This window comes from Myotis yumanensis, unplaced genomic scaffold (genome assembly GCF_028538775.1).
Source record: "Myotis yumanensis isolate MYYU_CA2020_CCGP unplaced genomic scaffold, mMyoYum1.0.hap1 SCAF_5, whole genome shotgun sequence".
Lineage (NCBI taxonomy): Eukaryota > Metazoa > Chordata > Mammalia > Chiroptera > Vespertilionidae > Myotis > Myotis yumanensis.
The window spans coordinates 56,515,388-56,542,016 of NW_027223756.1; the positions used below are offsets into that span (position 1 = coordinate 56,515,388).

The 26,629-nt window shown below is 32.5% G+C and overlaps 1 protein-coding gene across 7 annotated transcripts in view; it reads right to left on the reverse strand.

Moving 5' to 3' along the window:
• Positions 1-26,629, reverse strand: part of FBXW7 (F-box and WD repeat domain containing 7) — a 177,355-nt gene that overhangs the window by 12,463 nt on the left and 138,263 nt on the right. For 6 of the 7 annotated variants that reach the window (XM_070415321.1, XM_070415316.1, XM_070415315.1 and 3 more), the window contains 3 exons: positions 16,072-16,154; positions 12,720-12,861; positions 4,405-4,539 (listed from right to left, as the gene is read on the reverse strand). In XM_070415321.1, the coding sequence (XP_070271422.1) occupies positions 4,405-4,539; positions 12,720-12,861; positions 16,072-16,154 (360 nt within the window). Of the gene's footprint in view, positions 1-4,404; positions 4,540-12,719; positions 12,862-16,071; positions 16,155-18,553; positions 18,967-26,629 lie in introns of those variants that run through there. The other variant, XM_070415320.1, reaches the window with a different exon arrangement.

The following is a 26,629-nucleotide window of genomic DNA, read 5'->3' on the forward strand; positions in this document are numbered from 1 at the left end:
AGGAAATGGAAGAAGAAAAAAAGGGGGGCAGGATAAAAGCTTCTGAGTATGCTTATTCAATTAGCCACACAAATCACACAGAAACTAAATTATGATAGTAGGACAAAAATGATCTAAACAGAGCAATAAAAAAATAAATAAACGGAGCAATAAAATTTAGTTTTCATATAAATTAAATTACAAGGATTAAAACAAACTATCATTTAAAGGGCCAAAGGCCACATAATGGAGTAAAAGTAGAATTTGAATTATTTTTAAATGCTAGATAAAAATTACATGATATAAATTAAGCTTTCCCAATGACTTTGTATGTATGGAGTTCATCATTAATCACAAATTTATTGAGTGCATTCTACATAAAAAGTACCTCAACTAGTCAGTATTCAATTTACTACTAATATTGACAAATGACAGTAGAAAACTTTGTGGAATAATTATTTTTGGTCTGTCAGAAAAGATATTCCAGTACCATAAATAGAAACGGAATCATTTAAAATAAGGCATAACTATATTCAACAGAGTATGTACATCTCAACAATGTAGTTTTTAATGAATACTTCATAAGCCACTTAATTTTGAAATTATCAATCAAAGCCTAGGCAACTTTGCTTAGAGTCAGCATAACAGTAATGTGATACCACATTATTAATTTTCCATGTATTATTGATATTAACACAGAAATTATTAGGAACAAAATTATATTTGTGTAAAAGATAGTATTTTATGCCCAAGATTTTTAGAATGGTCATATGAAAAGGTCTATTCTTCGCTTTAGTCATCTAACTGAAGTAGAAATCAGGTAATTTAATGAAATATTCAATTTTAAAGGCTAGGAAACAAATCCAGAGCAGCTCAGATTTCAAAGGTATATCCCAGAGATTTTCAATGGGTGTGCTATGCCAGACACCTGGTGTGCCACAAGAATTTTTGAAACATGCAATACCTGACTAGTTAGGGGCACTGACCTCTTTTCCCTTACATTGTCAAATAAAAAAATGATAACAGCTAATACAACAATAGCGATCTGATTTGAATGAATCAAAATTATGCCTATTTTTTGGTCAGATCAGCAAAAAATACATATTTTTTTTGTTGTGCTGCAAAATTTTAGTAAGCAGTTTATGTGTGCCATGAGATGAAAAAGGTTGAAAATCACTGGTATATCCCAAAGTCAACGGGTAAAAGTTCCTTTGTTACTAGTGACTAAGAGGTCATTTAGGCCTATGTGTGCATGTTATTACAGATAAATGTAAAGAAACATTTATGTACTAAAGAAAGCTGAAGTGCTAACTCCATAGGTAATGGGCATACTTTAAAATAGCAAAGGAACTCAACCATGAACTTCAATGTAGTAAATGTTTGTCTATTTACATGTAGCCAGTTCCATGAAAGCATCTAGGTATTACAGAAAATGCACACAGCAAAATGAGGAAATATGCATGAAAAAATCAGAAGCAGGAAAAATATAAATTAGAAAAGAAGGTTTAAGTCAGGGAAAAAGTAGAACACAAATACGCTGGCAACAATATTTTATAAGGTCTTTAAATTAAATTGCCAAGCAAAAAGAGAACAGCAATTACTTACACAATTCTTAGTGTGGGTTATGGGGAAGTATACCAGTTCCTCAAAGCAAGCAAAGATTTGTCAGGTGGGGTTCCTTATAGGGGACAGAGAATGGGCATGGTCTAGCTAATGCAGTTTTCTATTCGTTTGTCTTAAAGGTAAAATCTAGATCAGTTATTCTTCCTAAGGACCACTTCTACCAGATAGATGCTCTTAAATTTATAGTCTATTTCAGGTAATTAACTTCTCCTTGCCCAAACTTTTAATTTCAATGAGAGTTGCTTTTTTTGTTTTTCTATAAAAGATCACCATATTATACTTAAAAGTAGCTAATACCTTGCCAGAATTGCTATATTTCAGTGGATTAAATTAGTGAAAGAATAAAGAAAATAGTGGCTGATCCTATGTTAAGAATTTAGGTTTGTTCTAAATCATCTACTATATCACAATACTTTTCTTAGTATTTATTTTCAAAATAAGGATAATGCTGTTTATCATAAACCTCTTGAGTGAGATTAGTGGGATTTTTGGCAAGATTTTTGAGATTAATAAGCAAATGTTGGTAAAGAGCTTTGAGATCTGTTGAAATAAATTATAAGAAAATTATTATATGTCCATTTCCTGACATGAAGGGAATGTTTAAATAATGATAGTACTTAGTCTCTGATAAAATAATATTCATTTCCTTAGACATATACCATTACTAGAGGCCCGGTGCACCAATTCATGCACAGGTAGGGTCTGGCCGGCCCACCCCAATTGGGCTGATCAGGCTGGGTCGGCCAGTGGGAGGGGCCACGGGCTGTTAGCCAGCTGGCCCCAGTGGCCCCACCCCCTGGTCAAACTCCAGGTTGAGGGGACAATTTGCATATTAGGCTTTTATTATATAGGATTTCTCCACATATAACATAAAACATTTTTCAAAATAGAACATTTTTTCTAGTAGTTGTAAAAAAAGGGGGGCGGGGGACCATAGATGCTATTCTAAGTCTGGGCTCACTCTTATTCTCCAACCTAGCCTCACTTCTTTTTCCTCAGGCAATCTTAAAAAGAATACTAATCCAAAAAAAGTTTTATTTGTGCTTAATTCTAAGACTCTAAAAAATACGTTAATATTCTTATTTAAAAGCACAGTTTTGTGTGTTAAAAAGTAGAAATACAAATAAAGATAAAACAAAACAAAAACTCATCATTCTCAGAAATAAGGGGACAAACTAGACCAAGAGAAAGTCTGTCTTTCAACAAAAAATACTACCTTCTAAAATAAAATAAAAATCAAGGGAACTATGACATGTATATCAAAGGTAAATAAATTCACTTTCAGTCAAATACTTATAAAAAAGCGTTTCTTATTGTTAATATCCTTCTAGAGGCAAAAAGAGCTTATATCACTTTCATAAGCCAAATCTATTCAAAGAATTCTGTTTTAGAATAAAGCAGAAATAATAAAAGTTTTTTTTTCTGGGAGAATGTCATTTTTAAAAAATCACTCGAAGAAGAAACATTTCAGGAATGAGGTGTTTCCTACTTTGCTTTTTCCTGAAATTATGCTTAGTTTCGTACATTAAATACAATGAAATTATTTCTTTCATATATAATATGAAATTATTATTGGGACTATCTTAAATGCCTTTGAGATATTTTCAGAATGGTTATCTGAAAAAAAACCACATCATTCTGCTTCTCTTCAAACTTGAAGTTTAAGGATCATTTGCAATGGTATATTTGCCTTCTTAATTGACATGCCAGTGGCACAAACATACTTTGTGGAAATATGATGACATTAATTACTTAATGGTATACTATTTTTCTTTGCTGACAAAAATGAAACTATGTAGTCTATAACATCAATAAAAAACTACAATTAAACTATGCCTCATCTATACAGTCAAGGATGTCCATATGATCATAATCAATCTACGATTAAAAAATAGCGTCAGCTTACATAGAGTCAAAAACTGATGAGCATATAAAATTCCAAAAGATCCCAGCTGATGTGTCTCAGTGGCTGAGTGCTGACCCATGAACCAAGAGGCCACAGGTTCAATTCCTGGTCAGAGCACATGCCCATGTTGTGGGCTCAATTCCCAGTAGAGCAGGAGGCAATCAATGGATGTTTCTCCCTTCTGCCTCATCAATGTTTCTATCCTTTTCCCTTCCTATCTCTCTAGAAAAAACTTTTTTAATTCCAAAAGAAATGCTATAAGAATGCAACTGGCATAGGAATCTATAATTGTGTGTGTGTGTGTGTGTGTGTGTGTGTGTGAGAGAGAGAGAGAGAGAGAGAGAGAGAGAGAGAGAGAGAGATATGGGGGAGAAAAGTGGGATGATTAGTAGAAAAAGACATAAATGTGAAATTCCATATATTTCAATATAATTACACAATGTAAGTAACAGAAAATCACAATTCAATAGGATCATAAAACTATCACTTTCAAAGGGACTTAGGATAAACAACCAACCAAAGAAAAAATATTGTTGTTTTAATAAAATCGGTATTTTTAAAAAATCTACTACTATAATGAACATACCAAGACAACTAAAAATTGGGTTTCAAATAACCTGAGAAAAAATCTTGGTAAAGAAACAATCAAATTAATGAAATTCAATAGCTTATACCCATAAATGACTTATTCCAGTGGTAGAAAGGAGTCATTCAGTCCATAAGTATATATTAATATGAAAATTATATTATTAATTCATGGCGGGTTCTCATTTACAGCCCTCTTTAGCACTCATTAACAGTATTAAACTGTCAATACTGGATACCAAAGGATGATAACGTTTAAAGGTGGTAACTGTTACATTCTCAAAAGGAAGAATATAAGTGATTGCCCTTACCTCTTTAGGGAGCAACGAAATGAAGTCTCGTTGAAACTGGGGTTCTATCACTTGCATCATATGTTTTACTTGGGTTGGTTCACAACTATCAATGAGTTCATCTAAAGCAAGCAATTTCTCTGGTCCACTCCAGCTCTACCAAAGAGGAATTAGAAAATTTTATTATTTTCATACGTCTCAAATGAAAGAAAAATCATCATTTACATACAACATAAAAAGGAATTGCTTACAGTGACATTTTCTCCAGAAGGCAATGAAGTGATAATCATTTAGTCTCATCAAATGTACCACATACCTTCATTACATAAAAGCTTTTTAAAAAATGTCATGGTTTTGATGGAAAACTATTTTTGCATTACATAATTATAATTGTTATATATTCATCTACCACCAAGATACTGGTATAGAAACCAAAATTTTATTCAGAAACATCAATTTGGGTTACTGAGTAAATAGGGAATTTTGATAGATGATTTTCTTCCTTTCCCTGCATCTTTCAAGTGGGCACCAGAAAACCGGAGGGTTTGAATGAAGCACTCATCTGAGGAGACTAGCAGCATCATTGAGAGAAAAATTAGTAACTGGATACTGCACATCTGACAAGTGTCTTCTACAAATCAAAAGTACTTTGGTTTGTTATGTAAAAATAATTTCAGATAAAAAAAAGCAAACAGTAGAAAATAGTAGCTAACTTAGTATTAAAATTAGAATATGAACAAAGAATAAAAGAGGGTAAGAAATAAAACTACACATAATTATATTTCAAAAGGACCTTGCATTTTGTAATATGTAAAATAGACAATAATTGAAAACTGAGATATACTGAGGACACAGGAAGCCTTATATAGAACACTTTTTATTTTTAAAAGTATTTATGTAGACTCTACAATAAACTTCATCTCTTTTTCCTATCATAAAGTGTAGATTATGGTATTACTATCAAACATTTCAGTATTATTTCCAGAGTACCTGTCACAACATAATCCCATTTGACCATTATAAAAACCTGGGAACTATCCCCATTTTATCACCAAATATGAGAAAACACAGGTTCTACCTAATAAGCTTCATCCTTTCCTTTCGCTTCTATACATACACACCCAGACCATTGTCCTTGAGTACTCACCTTGTAGCCTTTTGATTAGGGTGAGGATTCATTACATAAAATTAAAAATACTCACATACACGTATATGCCCACACATGATCAATTAAAAGTAGTTAATTTGAAGTTTATTTTGTTCAGTTTCCCTCACACAGATTTAAATCCTGGTTCAAACTAACCTCTTTGATAAAACTTACACTGACCAATCTCTACTCAACTCTGATCAATTAGTATTAATACTATAAATTCTGATTCATTGATTTACATTGCTCACAAGATTTAAGGTGGCTTTTTATATGTGGTTCCTCTCTGTCTACATAATAAAGATTAATAAACACTAGCATAAGGAGATACCCATTTGGGGTAAAGAATAACTAAGCTGACTTAATTAAAGTGCAACTTGATAACAGAATAATTTTAATATAAAATTCTAAATCTCCTTTATATATATTAGATACATCATATATACATATTATATATATATATATATATATATATATATATATATATGCCTGCTTTGAAAATATTTTTGGTAGTGTTTATGGTTAAATTTTAATATAAAAATAAAGATATCCTATGTAATCCTCTATAGCAAAAAGACAGTGAAATTATTTCAATGTATTACTACTTTATATACCATACATTTTAACTACATTTATAGTTACTATGAATAATTCTAGTTTAAAGTAACATACTATATACGATTAATGTTTTTTCTTTTCAGCTAATGTATTATTATGATATTTAAAAAGAAAGGAATATAAAAACACTACCTACACATGAAATATGACTGCTAAAAGAAGAAAAAAATACCTTTTATTTAGGATTTTAGGAGATGGAGTTTAAAGATTGGTAATGTAAGCTATTAAACTACATAGTAAATGAGACTGTTCCTACTGACCAGACATATTCAACAGTCTAATTGTTTAAATTCACATATCTTAAGTAAAGGTCTGGACCACATAGGCAGCTCTCCTCTGTCCAGCCTGGATTTCTACCCTGAACTCCAGACCTGTATGTAAAATTGCTTACTCAACATGTATTGTTGGATATGTAATAGAAACCTAGCAAGTCCACGATCTTTCTCCTTAAATATGCACGGCCACAATCCCATTTCAGTGCAATGTAACTCTATTAGCTGCTCAGGCCAGAAATTCTGGAGCCATCTCCTCCACATTCCCTCACTCTCACTGGTAGATGGTTCCGATCCATCTGTGAATTCTAAGGCCTTAAACTTCAAAACATATCCAGAATTTGACTGTAACTACACTGGTTTAGGCTATTACCTCTCACCTGGATTATACCTAAAATCTCTTACCTGGCCTCCCAGCTTCCCAACTTTGCCCTCCTTGTTCTAACCTCCAGAAAGTCGTCAGTGGCACTGCTAAAAGGCACTCACTCTTCTGCTTAAAACCCTCCAGACCCACTTCACTCAAAGCAAAACCCAAAGTCTTGGGTTAGCCTACAAGGTTGTAATTTCCTATTCCTTTCCCTACTCTACTTTAGTCATAAACATGCTTTCTGTACCTCAAACATACCAAGCATGTTTTGCGTCAGAGCCTTTTCACATGCTGTCCCCCTAGGACATTATTCCCCTGGATACCCATGTGGCGTGCTCCATACGTCCTTCTCTGGGTAACCTCTTTAAGACTGCAAACCAGTTCCAAGCCCCCAAACCATCGCCCTCCTGACTACAATGTTCTGCAAAACTGTTTTCTTTTTTTTTTTCTTTTTTTTTGGGGGGGGGGGGGGTGGTGGTGGTGGTGAAGGGTGGGGAGGATCTTCTTTGTTAACTATTGTAGTCCAGATCCATAGTAAGGCCTAAAACCGAACAGGTACTCAATAAATATTTGTTGAATCAATGAATGAATCCCCAAAGAGTCAAGAAATACTGCACTAACACTATGTCAACACTCTCTCTGGAACGTTTCTATCCTTTATATTTGATGGTATCACTAGAACTTGCTTGCTTAGTCTACTTCCAAGACTGGGTGCAAGTTTTGTATACATATATGGTTAAGCAGAAAGGGGAAATATGTATTAATTTGAAAACCCTGCAGTTAATAACTATATTAAAATGAAATAACCCACACCAACCTTTAATGAGGAACAGTGAATTGGGGGCTAGAAAATTCAACTTTGGGAGGAGACATTGCCACTAATTAGGTTACCATTTAATCTCTGCAGCCTTAGGAAAGTTTCTTTATCTGCAAAAGTGTTGGATAATTCTGATAATAATTATTTTATTTCTGTTCTGAAAAGTAGTTATCCTGAAAAAGAAAAAATATCTTCCTTTGATCTTTCATGGTAAAGTTATGTGGAAACATATTAAAAGGGACAAGAAAAACATTCCAAATTCAGAAACATTCACTAGTCACAAAATTTAATTTATGGACTACAATGCAAATGCCGACTTGAAAATTCTCCATGAAAGTGATATTTTATTTCAGGTAATTAGAGAATACCGGTAGTAGAGAAGAATAGAAGGAGTACTGAACTATAATCAGGGGCCTGGGTTTCACCAGCAAACTCACTATGGAACCACTTGGAAGTCTCATAATTAGTCTGAGTCCCAGAGACCCCACCTGTATAATGAGGGGCTTGGTCCAGACCAGTGGTTCCCAAATGCTGGTTGAGGAATGCAAGAATCATAGAGTCCTACAACCCATCATCAAAGAGTCTGATCAGTGGTCAAGGTGAGGCTGAGGACATTTTATGTTTTAAATAAACAATTCATCCAGGATTGATGCAGAGGATTCACACACCAGCAGTGAAACCAACTAATAACACCTGGATGATCCTTAGTATCCAATCAGATATATATTTTATGACTTTGGATAGCACTGGAGTGAACTCCCTTTGCTAGTTCCCCCAGCAGATGGTTATCAGTATGTTTCTAGTTCTCGGAGTGGAGTACTTACTATTTCCCATTCTACTGCGGGTCAGTTCTAATTGTTAACTTCAACTTACACCAAACTCTGACTCAAAGAATATGCTCCAGATTTTGTTTTCTGAAAATACCAAGAATCAGCTTGATCCTATTTTTTATATGAAATTCTACAAAAGGTTACACACAATATTTCTCCTTTATTCTTCTCTGGCCTTTTTAACTCCTCCTCACACAACAAGGTTTCTTGATCATACTGTTTCAAGTACAATTGCAAAGTAATACTGAATTCATTTCCTGCTTTAGTATTTTGTTGACTGTTAAAAAAGATCTAAATAAATAAGTTAGAAAATGTATGTACAAGTTCTAAATGTTACCATAAAACTTGATTAAATCCTTCAATAGAGTAGCTTTTACTCTACTTTTAATTTCAAAACACAGAAGTGTTTTCTACTTTATAATTTTAAACAGTATTTTTTGTATTTTCAAAGTACATTTACAGTTTTAACGCAATGCAAATATACTTTAATTAAAATAATGCTACTAATGTTAAGTTAATGGCATCCATATGAAGAGAGCGTTAACAGCCCCATTTAGACCTGAGAAAACTGAGGCTCACAAAGGCTATTTCTTGACCAAGAGAGGAAACTAATCTTTATTGACTTTCCACTGTATTTCCAAGTATAGCTTAAGCACATTTACATGTTTTCTCCCTTTTGACAATTTTTAGTGTTATATCTATTTTTTAGAGGATAAAAATAAAGGCAAGAGTGGTTATATAATATCAACAAAATGACTCAGTTATTAAGAGGCAAAGCCAGAATTTGTACTAAGAGCTTTTCTTCTAAATCATACGTGCTTCTCATTCTATCAGGATGCCTTTGAATATAAATTTCAACATAAGAGAATGTTAATGTTATTGGTGTCTTTACCTAGTCTAAATTTTTCAGATGCCTCTGAATATAAATTTGAACATACGAGAATGATGACGTTATTGGTGCCTTTACCTAGGCTAAAATTTTCAAGTGAAAAACCATTTATTAATACCCAAATGACATAAACAACAACACATTTTTTTTCTTTTCCCCAAAATTAACATTGTAAAGCATCAATCCGGCTGCCAAAGCAAGCAGAATCAATGGCTACTGAAAATTCAAACAGTAGAAAATATCTGAGGTTTTTTGTTTTGTTTTTAATTTGCACTGCTATTTTGCAGTGGCATTCTGTTTCAATTTCCCTTTATCCAAAATGGTGTGTCATTTGTTCTCATTCAATTTATAAATTGAGTACAGAGTACTTTGTCAGAATAGATGGAACTGGACCAAAACAATGCTGTATCACTGCCGTAGGAGCAATAACGGAACAGGGAAGGGACAAACGCTCCCATTTTACTTGTTATGCAACAGAAAAGTCATCATTAAATGCCCCCACAGCATGTCTGTAGAAATCATGCCAGTCTAATTATCCCTCAACTATCCAACATAGGTCAACTCATGACTCCCCCACCTTACTATGAAATCGTATCTCTCTGCAAGTTAGGCATTAAAGCATTGTAAGTCCTTAGGCAAGTGATTCATTTCTAGTTTCTTTGGCATCAGCCTTGAAAATAAAGGGCAGTGAATGACAATGAGGCCCTGGGTGTGTCAGAGACAGAGAAGGTCCTGATCTATCTGTCTAGTTGACCTTTTGTTGCTAGTGGATATCTTTGCTACAGAATATTTATCTGAAAATAAAACAGTACGGTATCTACAGGGACAATTATACATGTTATTCCTATTAACTAAGAACAAGTTTTCTTCACTGCATCTACTTCTCATATAAAAAGTGATCAAATGGGCCTTTTTACTGAACAAAAGCTAGTCTAATATTCTTTAGTTTACTGAGTCTCATTAATTCTAAGAAACAAGCTTTTTAAAAAAGATATTAACATTTTTGAAGTTGCGATGCATCTAACAATCGATTGTATCTCAGATTTGCTGACAAAAAGTATGTGGTAATGTGGACATTTCATTAAGTAAAGCCTGAGCTATCTAAACAAGCAAACACTGTACAAAGGACATCCTAAAACAGCCTCATCGCAAAATAATGCACAAATGTTCCCTAGTATATAGACCAGTATTTGAGAAAATTCCATTAAAAATTAGGGAGGGGGGACCTAAATGGCTAGCAAAGAATATTTTGGAATACTGGAAAAAATGTGCCCATACTCATTTTAAATCTCACTCTGCACTTCCTTCTCATAAGAAATAAAGCTCTTTATATAAAATAACTATTTGGAGGCTATCTACAATGATGATAATTTTTGATTGTGTTGTTACTTATAAATATCTGATGAAATCAGTTTTTGCACTGCTCTCAAGTGCTGTGTTGCTCACACTGCATGTGTGTGCAGGTATAACCACACACACCCATATTCCCACTTTGTCAATTAATCAGAGACGGTAAAAATCTTTAAGTATTTCTTTAAGATTATATTAATGTCTGAGTTCTATTTTCACCTCTTATTGATGGATAACTTTCTTTTGAAAAGGGTGCAACAGAAAAAATCAAACTCTGAGGGTATGCATATAAAAAAAATTAATTAAAAAAATTTTTAAATCATAATCCTGGGAGGAGCGGGGAGGATAAACCTTGGGGGAAGATAAATTTAATCAATAAATAACTACAGAAATGAAAAACAAAAACAAAAAAAACCACACACCACAATTCTTTATAATTGTAGTGGTTCATAATATTGTTAAAACAATAAAATACATTTTTCATTCCTCTAATCATAGATTCTCAACCTCAGCAATATTGACATTTAGGGAGGGATAACTCTGCTGTGGGGGGCTGATCCTTAAATTCCTTCTACCCACTAGATGCCAGCAACCTCCTGCCCGCCCTCCACATGCCTACAATTGTAACAACTGAATTTGTTTCAGCCTTGGGAAAATCTGCTCCCTGTCAAGAACCACTGCTCTAACCTTTCCGTTTCCATCAAGTGGGGGTGGGTGGGTGGGTGGGTGAATTGGGGGTTATCCTATTTTCTCTGAAATCATCTGAAGGGTAAGAAACAATTTTTTAAAATCCATTTGAAAGCATCATTGCTTCAAGTGAGTTTTCTAGCTATTGAAGAAAAAAATTTGGGACATTTATTTAGTTTTTGCCCAGGTATTTAAAATATTAGGATTTACATAAATGGACATCCTAAAAATCTGAAATGTCAAATAAAGTATCCTCTTTTCAACCATTATTCCCTTATGCATTCATAAAATACCACCAATCAAGCTAGGTAAGAAAATATATTCATTTTATATTAGAATGGTGGCCAATATCACAGATAGCTTCACTTAACGTAATTTATATTATTTACTATCTAAAAGAATAATTACGCAAGTGTTTAATCCATGCCAACTATTTTGCTAAATATGTCATTTATATGCATAATCTCACTGGAAGAAGAGAGAAATCAATTTAATATCACTATCATGAGTTATAAAATTCATAATTTTCAAGGTTTGGTTGTAGCTAATTATTCCAGTAAACTTTCGAAGAATTTAAATGCTACTAAAATGTAGTAATCAGAGTTTGAGCTCAGTGAGCCACACACAAGCATGGCATAGCGAAAAGAAGCTGCATCAACTCTCAGAGGCTACAAGGTAGAGGAACACTCGTGGTAAGTTACCACCAGTGACTAATTAGCGGAGTTCTTCACATTACTCCTAAATGCTTAACTTTCAAGCAATGCAGTTTAGAACACAAATACATTTAGTGATCCCAGAAACCCAAACATAAATAGGAGAAGGAAGAAAGGTCTTATTACCTAAAGGGGAATAAAGGAAGGGGAATGCACACCTCCATAAAATAAGCATTGGACTCTCCTCACTAATTCACTTAAAAATTAAAATGAGCTTCCCTATTTTAATAGCATTTTTAAATTGAGATATTCTTCACATAACATAAAATCCACTATTTTACATGTACACTTCAGTGGTTCCCAGCACAGCCATCTTACTGTGCAACCATTACTACTATCCAATTCCAGAATACTCCCATCACCCCAAAAGAAACCTGTGCAATTAGCAGTTAGTCTACTTTCTACCTCCCCTCCCACCATGGCCTAGTAATCACTCAATCTACTCTCTGTTTCTATGGATTTGCCTGTTCTGGGATATAACATACAATATGTGGCTTTCTGTGTCTGGCTTCTTTGACTTAGCATAATGTTTTCAAGGTTCATCTAAGGTGTAGCCTGTAACAATTCCTTTTCATGGCTGAATAATCTCTTATATTTTTGCAGCAATTAAGTGAAGCATTTCAAGTACTGTGTTTAGACATGTCACCTGAAACATTTTCAGCCATTCCTGGAGGCCTGTAGGTGGTTGGACAGATGTAATTCGGCGACGTTGTTGCCCTTGGCCATTGGCTGCTCTCAGATCTCCAAAAGTTGTTGGTGTTGCTGAACATGGTACAAGCCCGGTGGTACTATAAAAAATATAAGGGTAAAAGTAAAGACAGATATTTATTAAGAATATCAGGCTCAAATTTAATAAGAATGATGATCTGGTATATTTCTTTTTTTAAAAATATATTTTTATTGATTTCATAGAGGAAAGGAGAGGGAGAGAGAGATAGAAACATCAATGATGAGAGAGAATCACTGATTGGTTGCCTCTTGCATGCTCCCCACTGGAGGTCAAGCCTGCAACCTGGGGCATGTGCCCTTGACCAGAATCGAACCCGGGACCCCTCTGTCCACAGACCGATGCTCTGTCCACTGAGCCAAACCAGCTAGGGCTGATCTGGCATATTTCAAATATTAATCAAATTATTATTTTTATTTGCTTATTCTCAGAGAGCAAGGATACATAAAATCTATTCTTCTATTCTTAGAGTAAGTTTCCTCCCTCCTACATAACCACCTGTTATTATCCCAACAATGCTAATTGCAACCAAATGACAGAATCTCTATGGCAAAACTACAAGTTGTTGATATATACAAGTAATGTTAAAGTATTTCCTTATAAGATACAGGTTCCACTTCTCTTTTGACTGGTCTTTAGTGACATCATTAAATAAAAGTTAAAATTTTGTATACAAAAGGGGTGTGAGACTTATAAATACTTTAAAAAATTCAAATGTAGAAATAGTATGTTCAAATGTTTTGGACATTTCACTAGTCACAATGTTCCTTGAGTTTGCCCCAGATGCCTTCTAAATGGTTTATAACATTTGTCTATTTCACTTTCATTTTTGTAATTTATAAAGCTTAGTTTAAATAATATTTGACAGGAGCAAACCTTGATTAGAAATGTATTTACTCAAAACAGGTAAGTGTTGAAAACATATTATATGCAAAATTAAATGATCCAAATAGTTTTATCCAATAAACTTTGAGCCAGTTTTTAAAACACGTGAAATTCAATTCTATTATTAACTAGTAAAATGAGGAATTAAAACTAGATTATCAATCTCCAAAGTTGTCCAACTCTCCTGAAAATGACTAATTAGAAAAAAATATAGTGATAACTGTTATTAATATATTAAACTTTACTTTCTAATTTTAATAACTAAATTATTTAAACTCATGGTAAGTACTAAACATCTCTTAGAGATAGTTAAAAAGAAGAAGAAAGATTTAGTTAAGTAGTTACATTTGTACAATAAGTCTTCAATTTATTGAGCTATAATAATAGTGTTTTAAATCCAAAGAATATACAAATTGTACCCTAATAGTTGAATATCAAGCTCTGATAAATTACTAATAAAACATCTCCCTCCAATGCTTTTCCAGCCAATAATTTCATTATTTTGTTTTTAAAAAATGTATCGCAGTCACCAGATTCTACAGAAAAATCTACTTTTAACATTATACATCTATGACAATTTCTAACATTCAACAATTAAATCTATTTTTTTCTTCTATCAAATTTCAAAGACATGCTCTATTTTCTTCTCTGAAATGAGACAATTTTAAAATAGTGATTATAACTTACATTTTCTAATAAAAATGACAGAAAATTTTTTCATCTTATTACTAGAAAATCTGTCAAAAATTTTAAAAATATCAAATATATACTGACAACATTTCCAAAAAGACAGGGTATGCTGTTTGGTTTGCTTTAATAATATTATATGTGAAAAGTCTAAAAATAAAAATTTCACCTTTTCAGGTGCTTTCTCAATATAAAAATAAATAACTAAAGACAAATTTAACTAAAATGTGTTCTGCAGTAAAAAGTCATCATTCATTTATAAGCTGCCTTAAAAATAACTGAACAATTTAATACCTTTGTCCTGGTATCAGCCATATTAAGAAAAGAACAAAAAGTATATGATTATCTGGAATCTACATTTTTAAAAAAATAGCACATTTTAACATTACACTCAACTTTCTCATCCAAGAAATACTTTATCAAGACTAGAAGGAAAAAGCAAAAATGAAGTGAGTAGCTTATCTCTATATCACTCCACACCCTCTGGTGGAAATACCAAAACACAGCCAAATTGTCAAAAGGCAAAGGGTTAAGCAAAGGGAAGGGGACAGTTAACATGAGAAAATGATACTAAAAGCATTTCCTGATAAACTAAGAGAGAGCTTTATTTTTCTTTTCTGTATCATCCTTGCATTTTTTGTATATAAAACTATTCTAATTATTATCACTTCTAAACTTCACAAAGAAGCTTTTGAAAGAAATATATTCTGCAACTGAATTAAATAAAAATATAAGCTATTTTCTCTGAAAAAAGAAAGATGCAACCTGTAACAATGTTCAATCACAAAAACTTATGTCTGAACAAAGTTAATTTTACTGCAGCTTATAGAATAAAAATAACTCTAAATAAAAATATTTAGGAAAAAAGAAATGTCACCATCATGAGTTCTTATGGTTTCTATAGCTAACTTTCAGTTATCTGAAGAACTGACAATTATGAAAAAAAAAGGACCAAAAAAAAGTTTTTAAGATTCTTTTGTCATTTAAATTTCAAAATACTACACTCCAAGTGACATTCAAAGTTATTTTTAATTGACTAGTTAATAGATATTGTGCTTAACTTAGCCTAATTAGTGTGAGAGTGGGAAGTTTTATACTGATGCAAAATCCAAAAATGATGGAATGGTGCAGGAAACAAGCCTACAATTGTATTTAGTTGTTATGGAAACTATTCTCCTGGTGTAGAAATGTATGTGTTAAAAACACAAGACCTACCAAGCAAATAAAAGGGGATTTCTAACACAGTAATTTCGTGAAATATGATTTAGTTAGTAATTGTGAGGCTTATTTCACTGCTAATAAATGTATCTTTTATTTTGCATATATAAATATACTCCCTAGAACAGTTGTTGCTATAGTAACGAGATACATTTGCTCATATTTATATTTTTGGGTTTACTTTTTAGAATTCCTGGAAAATTGTGATTTAAAAATTCTGTTGACAAGAGAACTTCTGCTTGTGTCTTACTTCAACGTATTTGTAAAAAAATATAAAGCTATAGTGGAAAACATTTTTCTCCTTATTTAAAATAAGATATTTCCCAATTTTCAGTGATCTCAAAATGTGTTAAACAGTCAACAATACTAGTGACATTATAATTCCATGAGGATCAATGGAGAGAAATGCTTTAACAATCATCAACTCTTTAAAGAAACACGAGAATCATGAGAGAATCTATTATTTATACTTAATTATTACCTTGTATATTCTGAGACTTTGCATGGTTTCTTTCCCAAAGAAAACGAGCGGACCTCAGAACCATGGTCCAACTTTCTTTTCATCTGTAAGGTAAAACAAATAAGATAGTTTCTTTTTAAATCACCAGTCCAACTAACAAACTTTAATAAATATCTTAAATGTTTATATGCTACAATGTTAATTAGGAATAGTTAAATATTATAGGAAAGAAATGTTTCACAGTTTCTTCTATTAGTTCTACTTTTTTCTACTCTTTACAAGACTGGAAAAGTGAATTTTCCATCTAATATTTTGTCCAGAGAACAGTGTATGAGGATTTAAAAATAGATATCCATCATATATATATTCCTTAAGAGCAATATACCTTTCATGTTTTCCGGTTTAAGAACCAACATAGAGGGAAATGTCATGTTAATCCACATAGAAAAGAACAATATTTAACATGCCTTTCTTTCTGATATTCATTTTCCTTTAAAAACATATTTTAAGATAAAATAAGCAAAATTCAAAATTTCAGAATGAAAGTAACAGTAACTAAATTTAAAACACATATTATAAAAGGTAAAGACAGCAATGCAAATTAAATGATCTTGAAAAGTAATAATAATAAGATATAAAACAATGAATATGGGCAATGAGGACAGCAAAAAAAAGTAAGTCCATAATAAGAGAAATCTGGAGATCTTATAATAAAGGTGGGGAAAAGCCGTCAACTGATATTCATACAGAATATAGTTCTATGGACAGATACTCAAGACAAACATTTTAATTTGAAGATCAACAACAAAAAGACTTAAAAAGAATGAGTTACCCATCTTTGTAAGGTATATCCAACATTTATAGCTTTAACGTATTTCATTACGCTATATTTATGTAATACTGTAAATGTATTCAGAATTGCATTTTGTCAATACTGAAATATTTATTTTCTATGTTTCACTATCGGTTAACTTAGCTAATCAAACTATACATATATCATAAAACCAGGAAATAAGATGTGATAGGATTCAACTTTTTGTATTTCAACATCCCCTCTCAGATGTGTTTGCTAATTAATAGAAATATTACTGAAAATTACAAGGAGAAAAACCCCAGAGCGATAGCTAGCTCTTACTTGCATAATAAGGTGAAAACCCTTGCTTTGCAGCAGCCTTATTTTCTTACCTATTGCCTCACGTGGGGACATCATAACACATTATGCTACACTGTAAATACTAAAGAGGACCAACATGACTCTAAAAATCTTTCTGAACCACACTCTGAATAATAAAGACTACGTTTTTATCATCATGAAGAAAGTCTTGCAAAACACAGGGACAATCTTACAATATTAGGGGCTAGAGGTGAGAGCATAAGCTCATCTACAATGTATACCTTAGTTCATGAGATACCGGCTGGAAATAAATGGATGTGGTCTCATTTCAACCCTTGAGAACTTTCTGTACTCATTACATTGTTTTAATGTGCTTCCTCTCAAAAATCATTATTTTCTTTCTTCAACTAATTTTAATAAAATAAAAAATAAGTATAAAAGGTTTACTATATAGGTAGCCACGTGCTTGCATGGATATAAATTATAGACACGTACACATACACCCAAAATGTATCCATCAGGAAGGTCAGTAAGTACAGATTACCTTAAAATTCTAGTTTGTTGTTTTTTAAAATAACTTCCACAGATTCTTATTTTCAAAATTATTATGAAAAACTTTGATATGAATTCTAATTAAGTTTGGAATACTGGCTTTCAGAACTTCCCTAGATATCTTGTAAATACATTGGTGCAAATGCCATTTGCCACTAAAAGCAAACTTTATTTCCCATCTTAGAAAACCTTCAATTAATAAAAATGCCCAATATACATATCAAAGGAACCAGAGAAATGGTTTTTATCTTTAGAATATTTTATAAAATAAAGCAGTTCCTGTATGACTACAGAAGTCTTTTAAATATTATATTGTTTACTGAAAAATACTGAGTTTAGAACCAAAAATTGATTCTGCAATTTTTAAGAGGTACAGAAAGTAAATATGATCTCTTTAAATATAAATCCCCAATATCCTAGCAATTCTGCATTTTAAAAGAGTCAACTAAAGAAAAAAGAAAAAATACATAGATCTAAGGTGTGGAAAAATTAAAGGCAAGAGGTTCACTAAACGCCAACTAAGGGTAGAGTATTTCCAGGTCAGCATTTAACGGAGCCACATTTCTAAAGTCTGAATATATTTTTAGTGAAAAATTCCCAGATTCCAATATCCATTTTCTTTTCATTTCAAGCTTTTTTACAGCTCACGTCTTTCCCTTATTTGCTTACATTCACAATATAAAACAGACTACCAGACATCCAGCCACCCACCAAAATTAGAGGATACTGCAGCCATCTCTGATGATACAGATTTTCCTTCTCAGGCAGACACACATACACACACACACACACACACACACACACTCATACAACACAGGAAGAAAACAGATTACTTACTTTGTAAAAAATCATTTTTAGCGTGCCGTAGAAACCCATGTTTTCTGTATTTTTCCCCTTCAGTGATTCTGTGCCCCCGTGTGTCCGGCTGCTTGGCAGTCTCTGACAATATAAACCTTTTTCAGGTAGGTATGTCACAGATTCTAATGTGGACATGCTCGGGCACGTCAGAAAAGGAAGATTAGGGAGCAGAACCGGCAACAAAACTCCACAGTAAAGGCAAATGCAGCTCAGTATCAAACCGCTCCTCGGGACACACATACATACATGCAGCTTGACTGAGGAGAACTCGAGGGAATAATGAGAGAGAACCGAGAAGATTATTGGAGGAGACTATGCCCTGTCAAAGCCTTGACTGAACAGATTCCTCCCTCAGCAGCAGAGGGATCAGATTACATCTTCCCTTGAACACAGAATGGTGCAGTCCAGGATTCAGCAATGCAGACTGCACATCAATTATATGGTGATCCGCTCCAGGGAACCCGTGAGCACACAACGCACCGAACAGAGGGAGGATGTGGGCAGCAAAAGAGACCGCCCCCACACGGCAGCCCCCTCTACCCTTTCAAACTTTCAGGAGATTATTTTTGCATTTTGTAAAACCTGCCTTTTTGAAGCGTTTGAAATGGCAAGCATCGTTTCCACAAATAAGTCCTTTCAGAAACATTTTGAAAATGGAACATATTTTCATCGGGTCCTCCCAACAGAAGCCAAACAGGCTATTTTCACTAACTTATCCTATTGCAGTCCTGGCACAGACTGACCAGATTTTGCAAGTAGCTGAATGGTACAAAATGGGCAATCCCTAAGAGAGGAATATTAAATATCCTTTGGGGGATTTACAATAAAGTAAACCAGTTTGGAACATATAACATTTGCAGAAAATATGCACTAAGTTATTTTTTAACATGTATACTTCTTATATTAAGATTTAATGAAAATATCCCCTATGCTTTTCCATTTCATTCGTTTCAAACAGTTTTCAAGAAAATTACCACACACTTCAATAATCCTTAGTAATCATAGGAATATATTTTTAAGATTAACAAAATACTACTAAGTGTATAAAGTTTGCCTAAAGGTTAATTTCTCCAAAGGGAGTAAAAACTGTGCTCGTAGGAGAGTCTTAGCCTTATTGTTAATTTAATCTTATATAAACAGGAAGCACTGAACTTCTATCTCCAAAATTATTTTGACAATATGTATTGCTTATCATTAAAAAGGCATTTTACATAATAAAGGTTCCAAAGTTTGCCTGAAGACAACCTTTTTCTTAAAATGACTACTACACAAACCTAGATATTTCATCTTGCAACTTGCTACACAACTAGCTTCAGAGGCAATTATAAGATTCCTTGGACTAGAAAGGCCCATTATTAAGGGTCTAGTTAATTAACTCCTACCCTCCCCATTAACATTCTTTATTACAAGTAAACTGTGTGCCTGCAGTTATTTAAGTACTTAGAAATTCTTCAGAAAAAAGAAATACTATTTAGACTTATTACATTTTAATGTTCTCTGCTATGGTAATAAATGACTTTTGCTAGGAAATAATTCTAAATACTGTAGAAAGTAGCATCATAATTTAAAAAATAAATGTTTACCTTTATAACTAAGATATTAAGTTGTATAATGCCTTTTACTTTGAACATAAATGAAATAATCTAAAATTTTATAAAAACAGACATCTAGGATCTCCTCTTGGAAATTATATTCTAGTATATTATCTTTTTAAAAAGTCTTCTACTCAGCTCTTGAATTAATCCTAAACTTCAGAAACAATACACATGTGTATCCAGAAGAAGTTAGTTTTCTAAATAAAAAATTAGCTTACTTCAAAGGAAAGTTCCTTTAAAAAAGAAAACCCCTACTCTAAAAAAAGAAAATCCAACCGTTAGAAATGGACCCATAAACCCTTTTATTAGAGGTCTCAGAGAACTCAGGATTAAAAAAAAAAAAATTAACCTTCCTCTTTCCTCTACCCCTTCTGGGCTATCTGAAGAAACTAATTGTAAAGTGAATACCTCCAAAACCAGTGGTATCTAGCTTGTCAGAGATTAAATGGCCTACCTACCAGTCATAGTTTATGCCTTGACTTCAATTGAAATCATTTCCTATCTCTAGTTGCACTTTCCTTTTCAAATTAAGTCTACTCGGTTGAAGACACAGACCAACTTTAATAAACCAGGACACTGTCTCAAAACCTAGGCTATTTAAAGAACAAATACATATATTAATTTTGTATATTCGGAGAATATACAAAGAATGATCTTGGGGTTACATGGTTCCTATGAAGTTACAGGAAACATGATCCCCACAAATATATGTTTATATGTAGGTAAGTATATTCATGTTTCATTTTTGAATAGGCAAAATATTTATAAGGTTTAAAAATCAAGAAGATATATAAAATATACATTGAGAAGACTTTCTACTACCCCCCAGTTCTCACTACCCTGAGAATTCCTATTTACCATGATTCTCACTTAGTAATATTTTTTAGTTAGCTTATCCTTTAAGTGAGAATGTATAAGTACTCAAGAAGACTTTATTTTCTTAAGTATTTAAATAATTTCCTCTAATATCTTGTTTACCATGTTAATTTGAACTGTGAAGAAACAATTTGCCAAGCAAAGATAGTCAACCAAGTCTCTAACTAGATTTCAAATTAATAGAATAAAAATGAATGATTTTTAATATTCTCTGAGATACTGTTAATGAAAATTGTGATCTATTATACTGTTTCCATCCTAATCTACATATGAACACAGCAAATGAAATCATTCTCACATTCCTATTTCTGGAAGTCTTGGCTAAAATACAGATGTTTAAAACGTTATCCAGAAATTTAAATTTTTTAGTAGTCTGATTGAAAAAGCCTTTTCTATCTGTTTTATACCTGTGAGATAGAAACATTTTAGAACTGAGATCAGCCTATATCTATGTTAAGTTTACAAAAAAGGAAGTATTTTATGCTTTCTGTCAGAAAGTTAACTAGTAAGTTCGCTGAAAAGGTTAGCTAGTCAACCATGATAGCTAAGAAAATAACTATTTGTCATCCAAAATTTCAGAATTAATCTCAATGTATTAAATATATTTTCACTGCAATATATTAAATCTTCATGTAATTTCAGCTAAGCAACACCTTTCCCTTTCTATAAAAATTATTTCTTGTGGTGACTAACAACTTATAAGTCTTACTGAAAATCTATTAGCAAGGGGAATGACTAACAATGAGGCCCTAAAATATAGCCTATCAGATAACTTAGATCCAATGCTCATCACATCTAATGAGCCAGGTGTACAAGAATAGATGAGAGCAATAACTTAATTTTTAAAAATGCACAATGATATGAAGACATACTGCCCAGCGTCTAAGCCTCTGGGGAAAAAATGGCTACAGAATGACTAACCTGTGAGCTAATACAAGAGAAATGGTTTTCTGAACAATTGGTTAGGCAACAAGTTTTATGAGCAAGTTGTGGTTACAGGCAGAAACAAAACTAATCTACAAACAAATAGTGAGAAAAATATAAACAGTAAAAGTTTTGTATCTTCAGAGAAGTATGTATTTTTACACATGGTATCAATAGAAGGAGTAATTAAGAGAGTTCTCCTCACTTTGACCCCCAGAATTCATTATTTTAATGAAAAATATATTCTTCTATAATTGCACTTTTCTCATTGTCATTCTTTTTATACACCTTTCTCCCCTATTATCTACTCCTTGAAAGTTTACATCTTACTTTAAAGTACAGCAGAAAATGATACATAAATATAATACTTTTGAAAAATCAGCCACATAAGCAAATACTAGCAACCATGGCATCATTTTTCTAAATATAGTATGTTATACTTAAATTTTATCTATTAATTGATATGATAAACACTGCTGGTTCTCTTTTCATTGCCTTGCTAACATTTTTTAATAGTAGAAGAATGTACTTAGATTCTTATGTCAGTGATTTTTCTTTACTATTATCATGAAAACATTCTTTACTCTGATATTACACCAGGAAAACCACGTACTACAGTTAGATGCCTTGCCTTGAGCATAGAATTTAGATTAGAGACGGTTCAATATTTCAACATCAAAGAAAGGAATGCCAAGCATGTTGAGGCTGAAAAACTTTTTAAAATCTCACTAACGCACTGTCATTAACTTTCTGGGATGCAACTTCTTATTAACAGGTTCATGACTGACACTGGCAAGTTAATAAATTTATCTTATCACAGGTATTATCAATTAAAATAGTATATATGCCCAGCATCTATATTTCCTCTAATGCAAGTGGGAGGCAGTATTGATCAATAAGCTATAGTCATTCATTAAGCACTTATTTAACACCTATTATGTGTCAGGCACAGGAAAGTATATAATTAAGAAAAAATTTTCTTCCTCTACTGAATTTTTGGCGAATTTAAGACACAATAGGCAATACACACACAGATAAACATACACATGTAACTCTTAGGACTCACATTAAAATCAGCTCTAAATATTTTTTGATAGTAGGTAAAATGAACAAAGTGAGCCAGATTATGTTTGAAATTACCATCCAAGTAAACAAATATTGAAATATTACTGCATTAGAAAAATAATCCAAACACTAACTAGTATAAATATCTAATTTAACTTTTGTTTAACATAAATTTGTTTGAGGGAGGGGGAATGTTTATAATAATACAAGTAAATAATATAACAAAATGCTAACCTCAGAAAAGCAAAACGCAAGTCAAAATTTCATGGCTCGGACTGCTTTTAAAATTCCTTTACAATAAGTATAATTGTAGAAATGGTACAAATTTTATTTTTTTCTTAAGTTTTAAGGTATCTATAACTCTTTTTACAAAAAAAAATGCAGCACCTGAGGGTTTAACACAATATGTAATATTAATTCAAGCAGTAGAAGCATTTTTCCATCCCTTCAGATTGGACCAAATTTGTGATCTGATAAACACAAGCACCAATGTATACATCCACCAATATATTAATATTCACACTTGAGTTTGACACATAATAGAAGTTAAGAGTTCTATTTATCACAGCCACAGAAGAAAACAATGAGTACATTCATTTCCTTGCTTGTTTTCTGAAATTTATATTGTTATACAGAGCTGTCAAAGGGACTTAATACATTTATCAAAATATTCTTTAGACTACTTTAGACAGGCAACATCAGCAATTCTGCAATAATTTAGTCGTTAATAGGTCAGTCTAGACTTTATCTAGAAAGCAATTAATCTTTACATCTCATGCTTCAAACCCAAAATAAACTACCAGTAAGTATCTTGAATTTGTATCCACAATTTTCCTTTCAAAATTGTATTATAAAATTTTTATAGTGACTTCTCAGTAAAGTAAGAAAAATATCATGGGAAACTATAAACAATAAGGTTGACCTTAAGAAAATTAAAACAGCAAATATAAACCAGGAAAGAACTTAATTAATACGCAGAAAGAAATCAATATTTCCTCAATGTAAGGCCTAAAATCCTATTCACTCTTCTACTTTTTTAATCTAATTCCATATTTACTGCTGCTAATATGATGTTCAAATACATTTATCTGACTTGAGAAAAATTTTCTATAATTGTAGCACATCATTCTTATATTTTAGAATTAAAATAACCTTTCATTTCAAAGGCTATTTAATTTTTTTAAATCAGCTATTAGTCATGATCAGAAAGTTTTGACAAAAGAGCTAAAGACAAAGAAGTAAAAAACAACAACAAAACTGTATCCCCTGAATCAACAGAAAAACATTAATAGCAGAGAATCATAGTTTAGAACCAGAAGGGATCTTGAAAATCATCTTATCTAATTCCCCTTTGTTTGTGAAATGAACATGAGCTTGGGAATCAGAGCAACCTGAGTTTAAAACCAGTTTTGTCATTATTAGAGTGTAACCTATCAGGGGTTATTTGATCGTTATGAGTTTTCTCTTATTTGTAAAAATCTACCTTCCCAACCTAACCCACAGAGTCCCTGTGAGGACATGGTAGATGCCCAACAGATATCCTACTAATACCCTATAGAATAATAACTGTTATTAACAGGTGAGAAAGGTGAGGTAGGGAATTAAGTGTCTGGCTCAGGATTATGCAGCTGCATTAAAACCTGAGACTCGGACCCCAAGTTCATGACTTTTAACTGATTTCCATTAGATATGTGATGGTAAAAGTTGATCCAAAAAGAATTAGACATTTCTAAACAAGAAAAAAGTGTTATATTTTTCAAAAAAATAATTAAATATGTGAACTACGACTAAATCTTGATTATTCAGTTCATGGAATGATTATCTAGGTCCATACTGTATAACTATGCTTCCACTACATGTGGAAAATCTGAGACAAAGACATAATGATTGGGGGAAAAGGTGACAGAAACAGATTTAGGTTAAAAGAAAGCAATAAAATGAGAAATAATCACCTACTACATCCTAATAACTGCAAAATGCTACTGAGGACAAATAAAAACATTACAATAACCCTCCTCCCCCAAGATTCTTAAAATCCTAATAGCGAGACAAGAAACTAATTGAGGACAATATTTGACTAGACATCAAGTGACAAACTGGGTAGTGTAGGAGGTTGAAAAATGGGAAAATAATTTAAATAGTTTCAAAGATTTCATAAAAGACATGGTCTTGCTTCTAAGTTTAAGACAAAAATTTGGTAGATGTTGAAGATAAAGGAGACTGTGAACCTAAGATATATGTGGAAATGCTACAACCATTAACTTGAAGGATTAACTATGTCTGCAAGGCTTCTAGCAGTCCTTAGTCTTATAAGGCTCATTCGGGGATAACCTACTTAGCTTTGTGTCTCTAAATTCAAACATTTAATATTATACTTAGAATATTCTTTAACTTACAAGTAATAGTTTCTTCAAAAGTACTTCCTGCCCTGACTCATTCTTCCATTTTAGGGCTCATATGTGTCTCTCTGTACAAGGAGAACTTTACTGTGTGGGTGTGAACATTGTTGACTTTTTAAACATTGACTAATAAGGGGTCCTTCTGTTTCAAGAGGCATTCATATTAGAAATCAAACTCACAAGCAGGACGTACTTTTGAATATGGGGAAACAGTACAAACCATGTAGGATCTTGTAAGCCATGGTCCAGAGCCTGGACTTCATTCTAAATACACTGTGGTGTCATGAGAGGATTTCTAGTACAGGAGTATTATAACACAATATATATGTGTGTGTGTATACACATGTATACATATACATATACATATACATATATATTTATATTATTTTTATATTTTTAAAAATGTATATAAAATTGAAGACCACTCACAAAGAAATTTTCACTTGCTGAAATTAGAGATACAGAGAAAAGAATACATAACTGGATTTAAACTCTTCAACTCTTTCATGTAGCCAATTACTCTTCCATTTCCTTCACCATTTGTCACCTCATACTACTCTCAGTCTCAGCACCTATCTCAAAAGATTCCTAAACTTGGAAAAGGAAGAGAATTGGAATAACAGGTTAATACTTAATCTATAACATATGCCAAGCGCTGTTCTAAACTGTTTCTATCTAGTAACTCAATTCTACCAGATCATATCTCTAATTCTTTGTTCGTTAACTTTCTATGTTTCGATTTTATCATTCTATTTGATAACCTACTTTTTGAAAAGAGAGATTGGGCTTGGATCTCTGTAGATTGTCAATGCATCTGCCAGGCTTATTTCACCAAATATCTATGATAGTGAAAGGCATGATTACCCTGAGTTACTGAAGGTGAAAAGATTTTACCAATGGTACACTTTTCTGAACAGATTCTCAACGACCATAAAGGAATCCAGAACATATTCACAGAGTCCAAGGTTGAAAAAAGCCTTCAACTAAAGTTTAATACAGCCTCAGGTACAACTCTTAGGTTCACTCTCACTAGCTTGTCATCATCCAGGATCCTCTTAATCTAAAATACATGTTATTCTCAACTCCACGAACTTCTATTGTTTGGCTTACTGAATTTGATAATTATGTCCAATTATAAATATCTGACTAGCAGGTTCAAACTTAGTGCATTTTAAAAAATATAACATCTCTTCTCA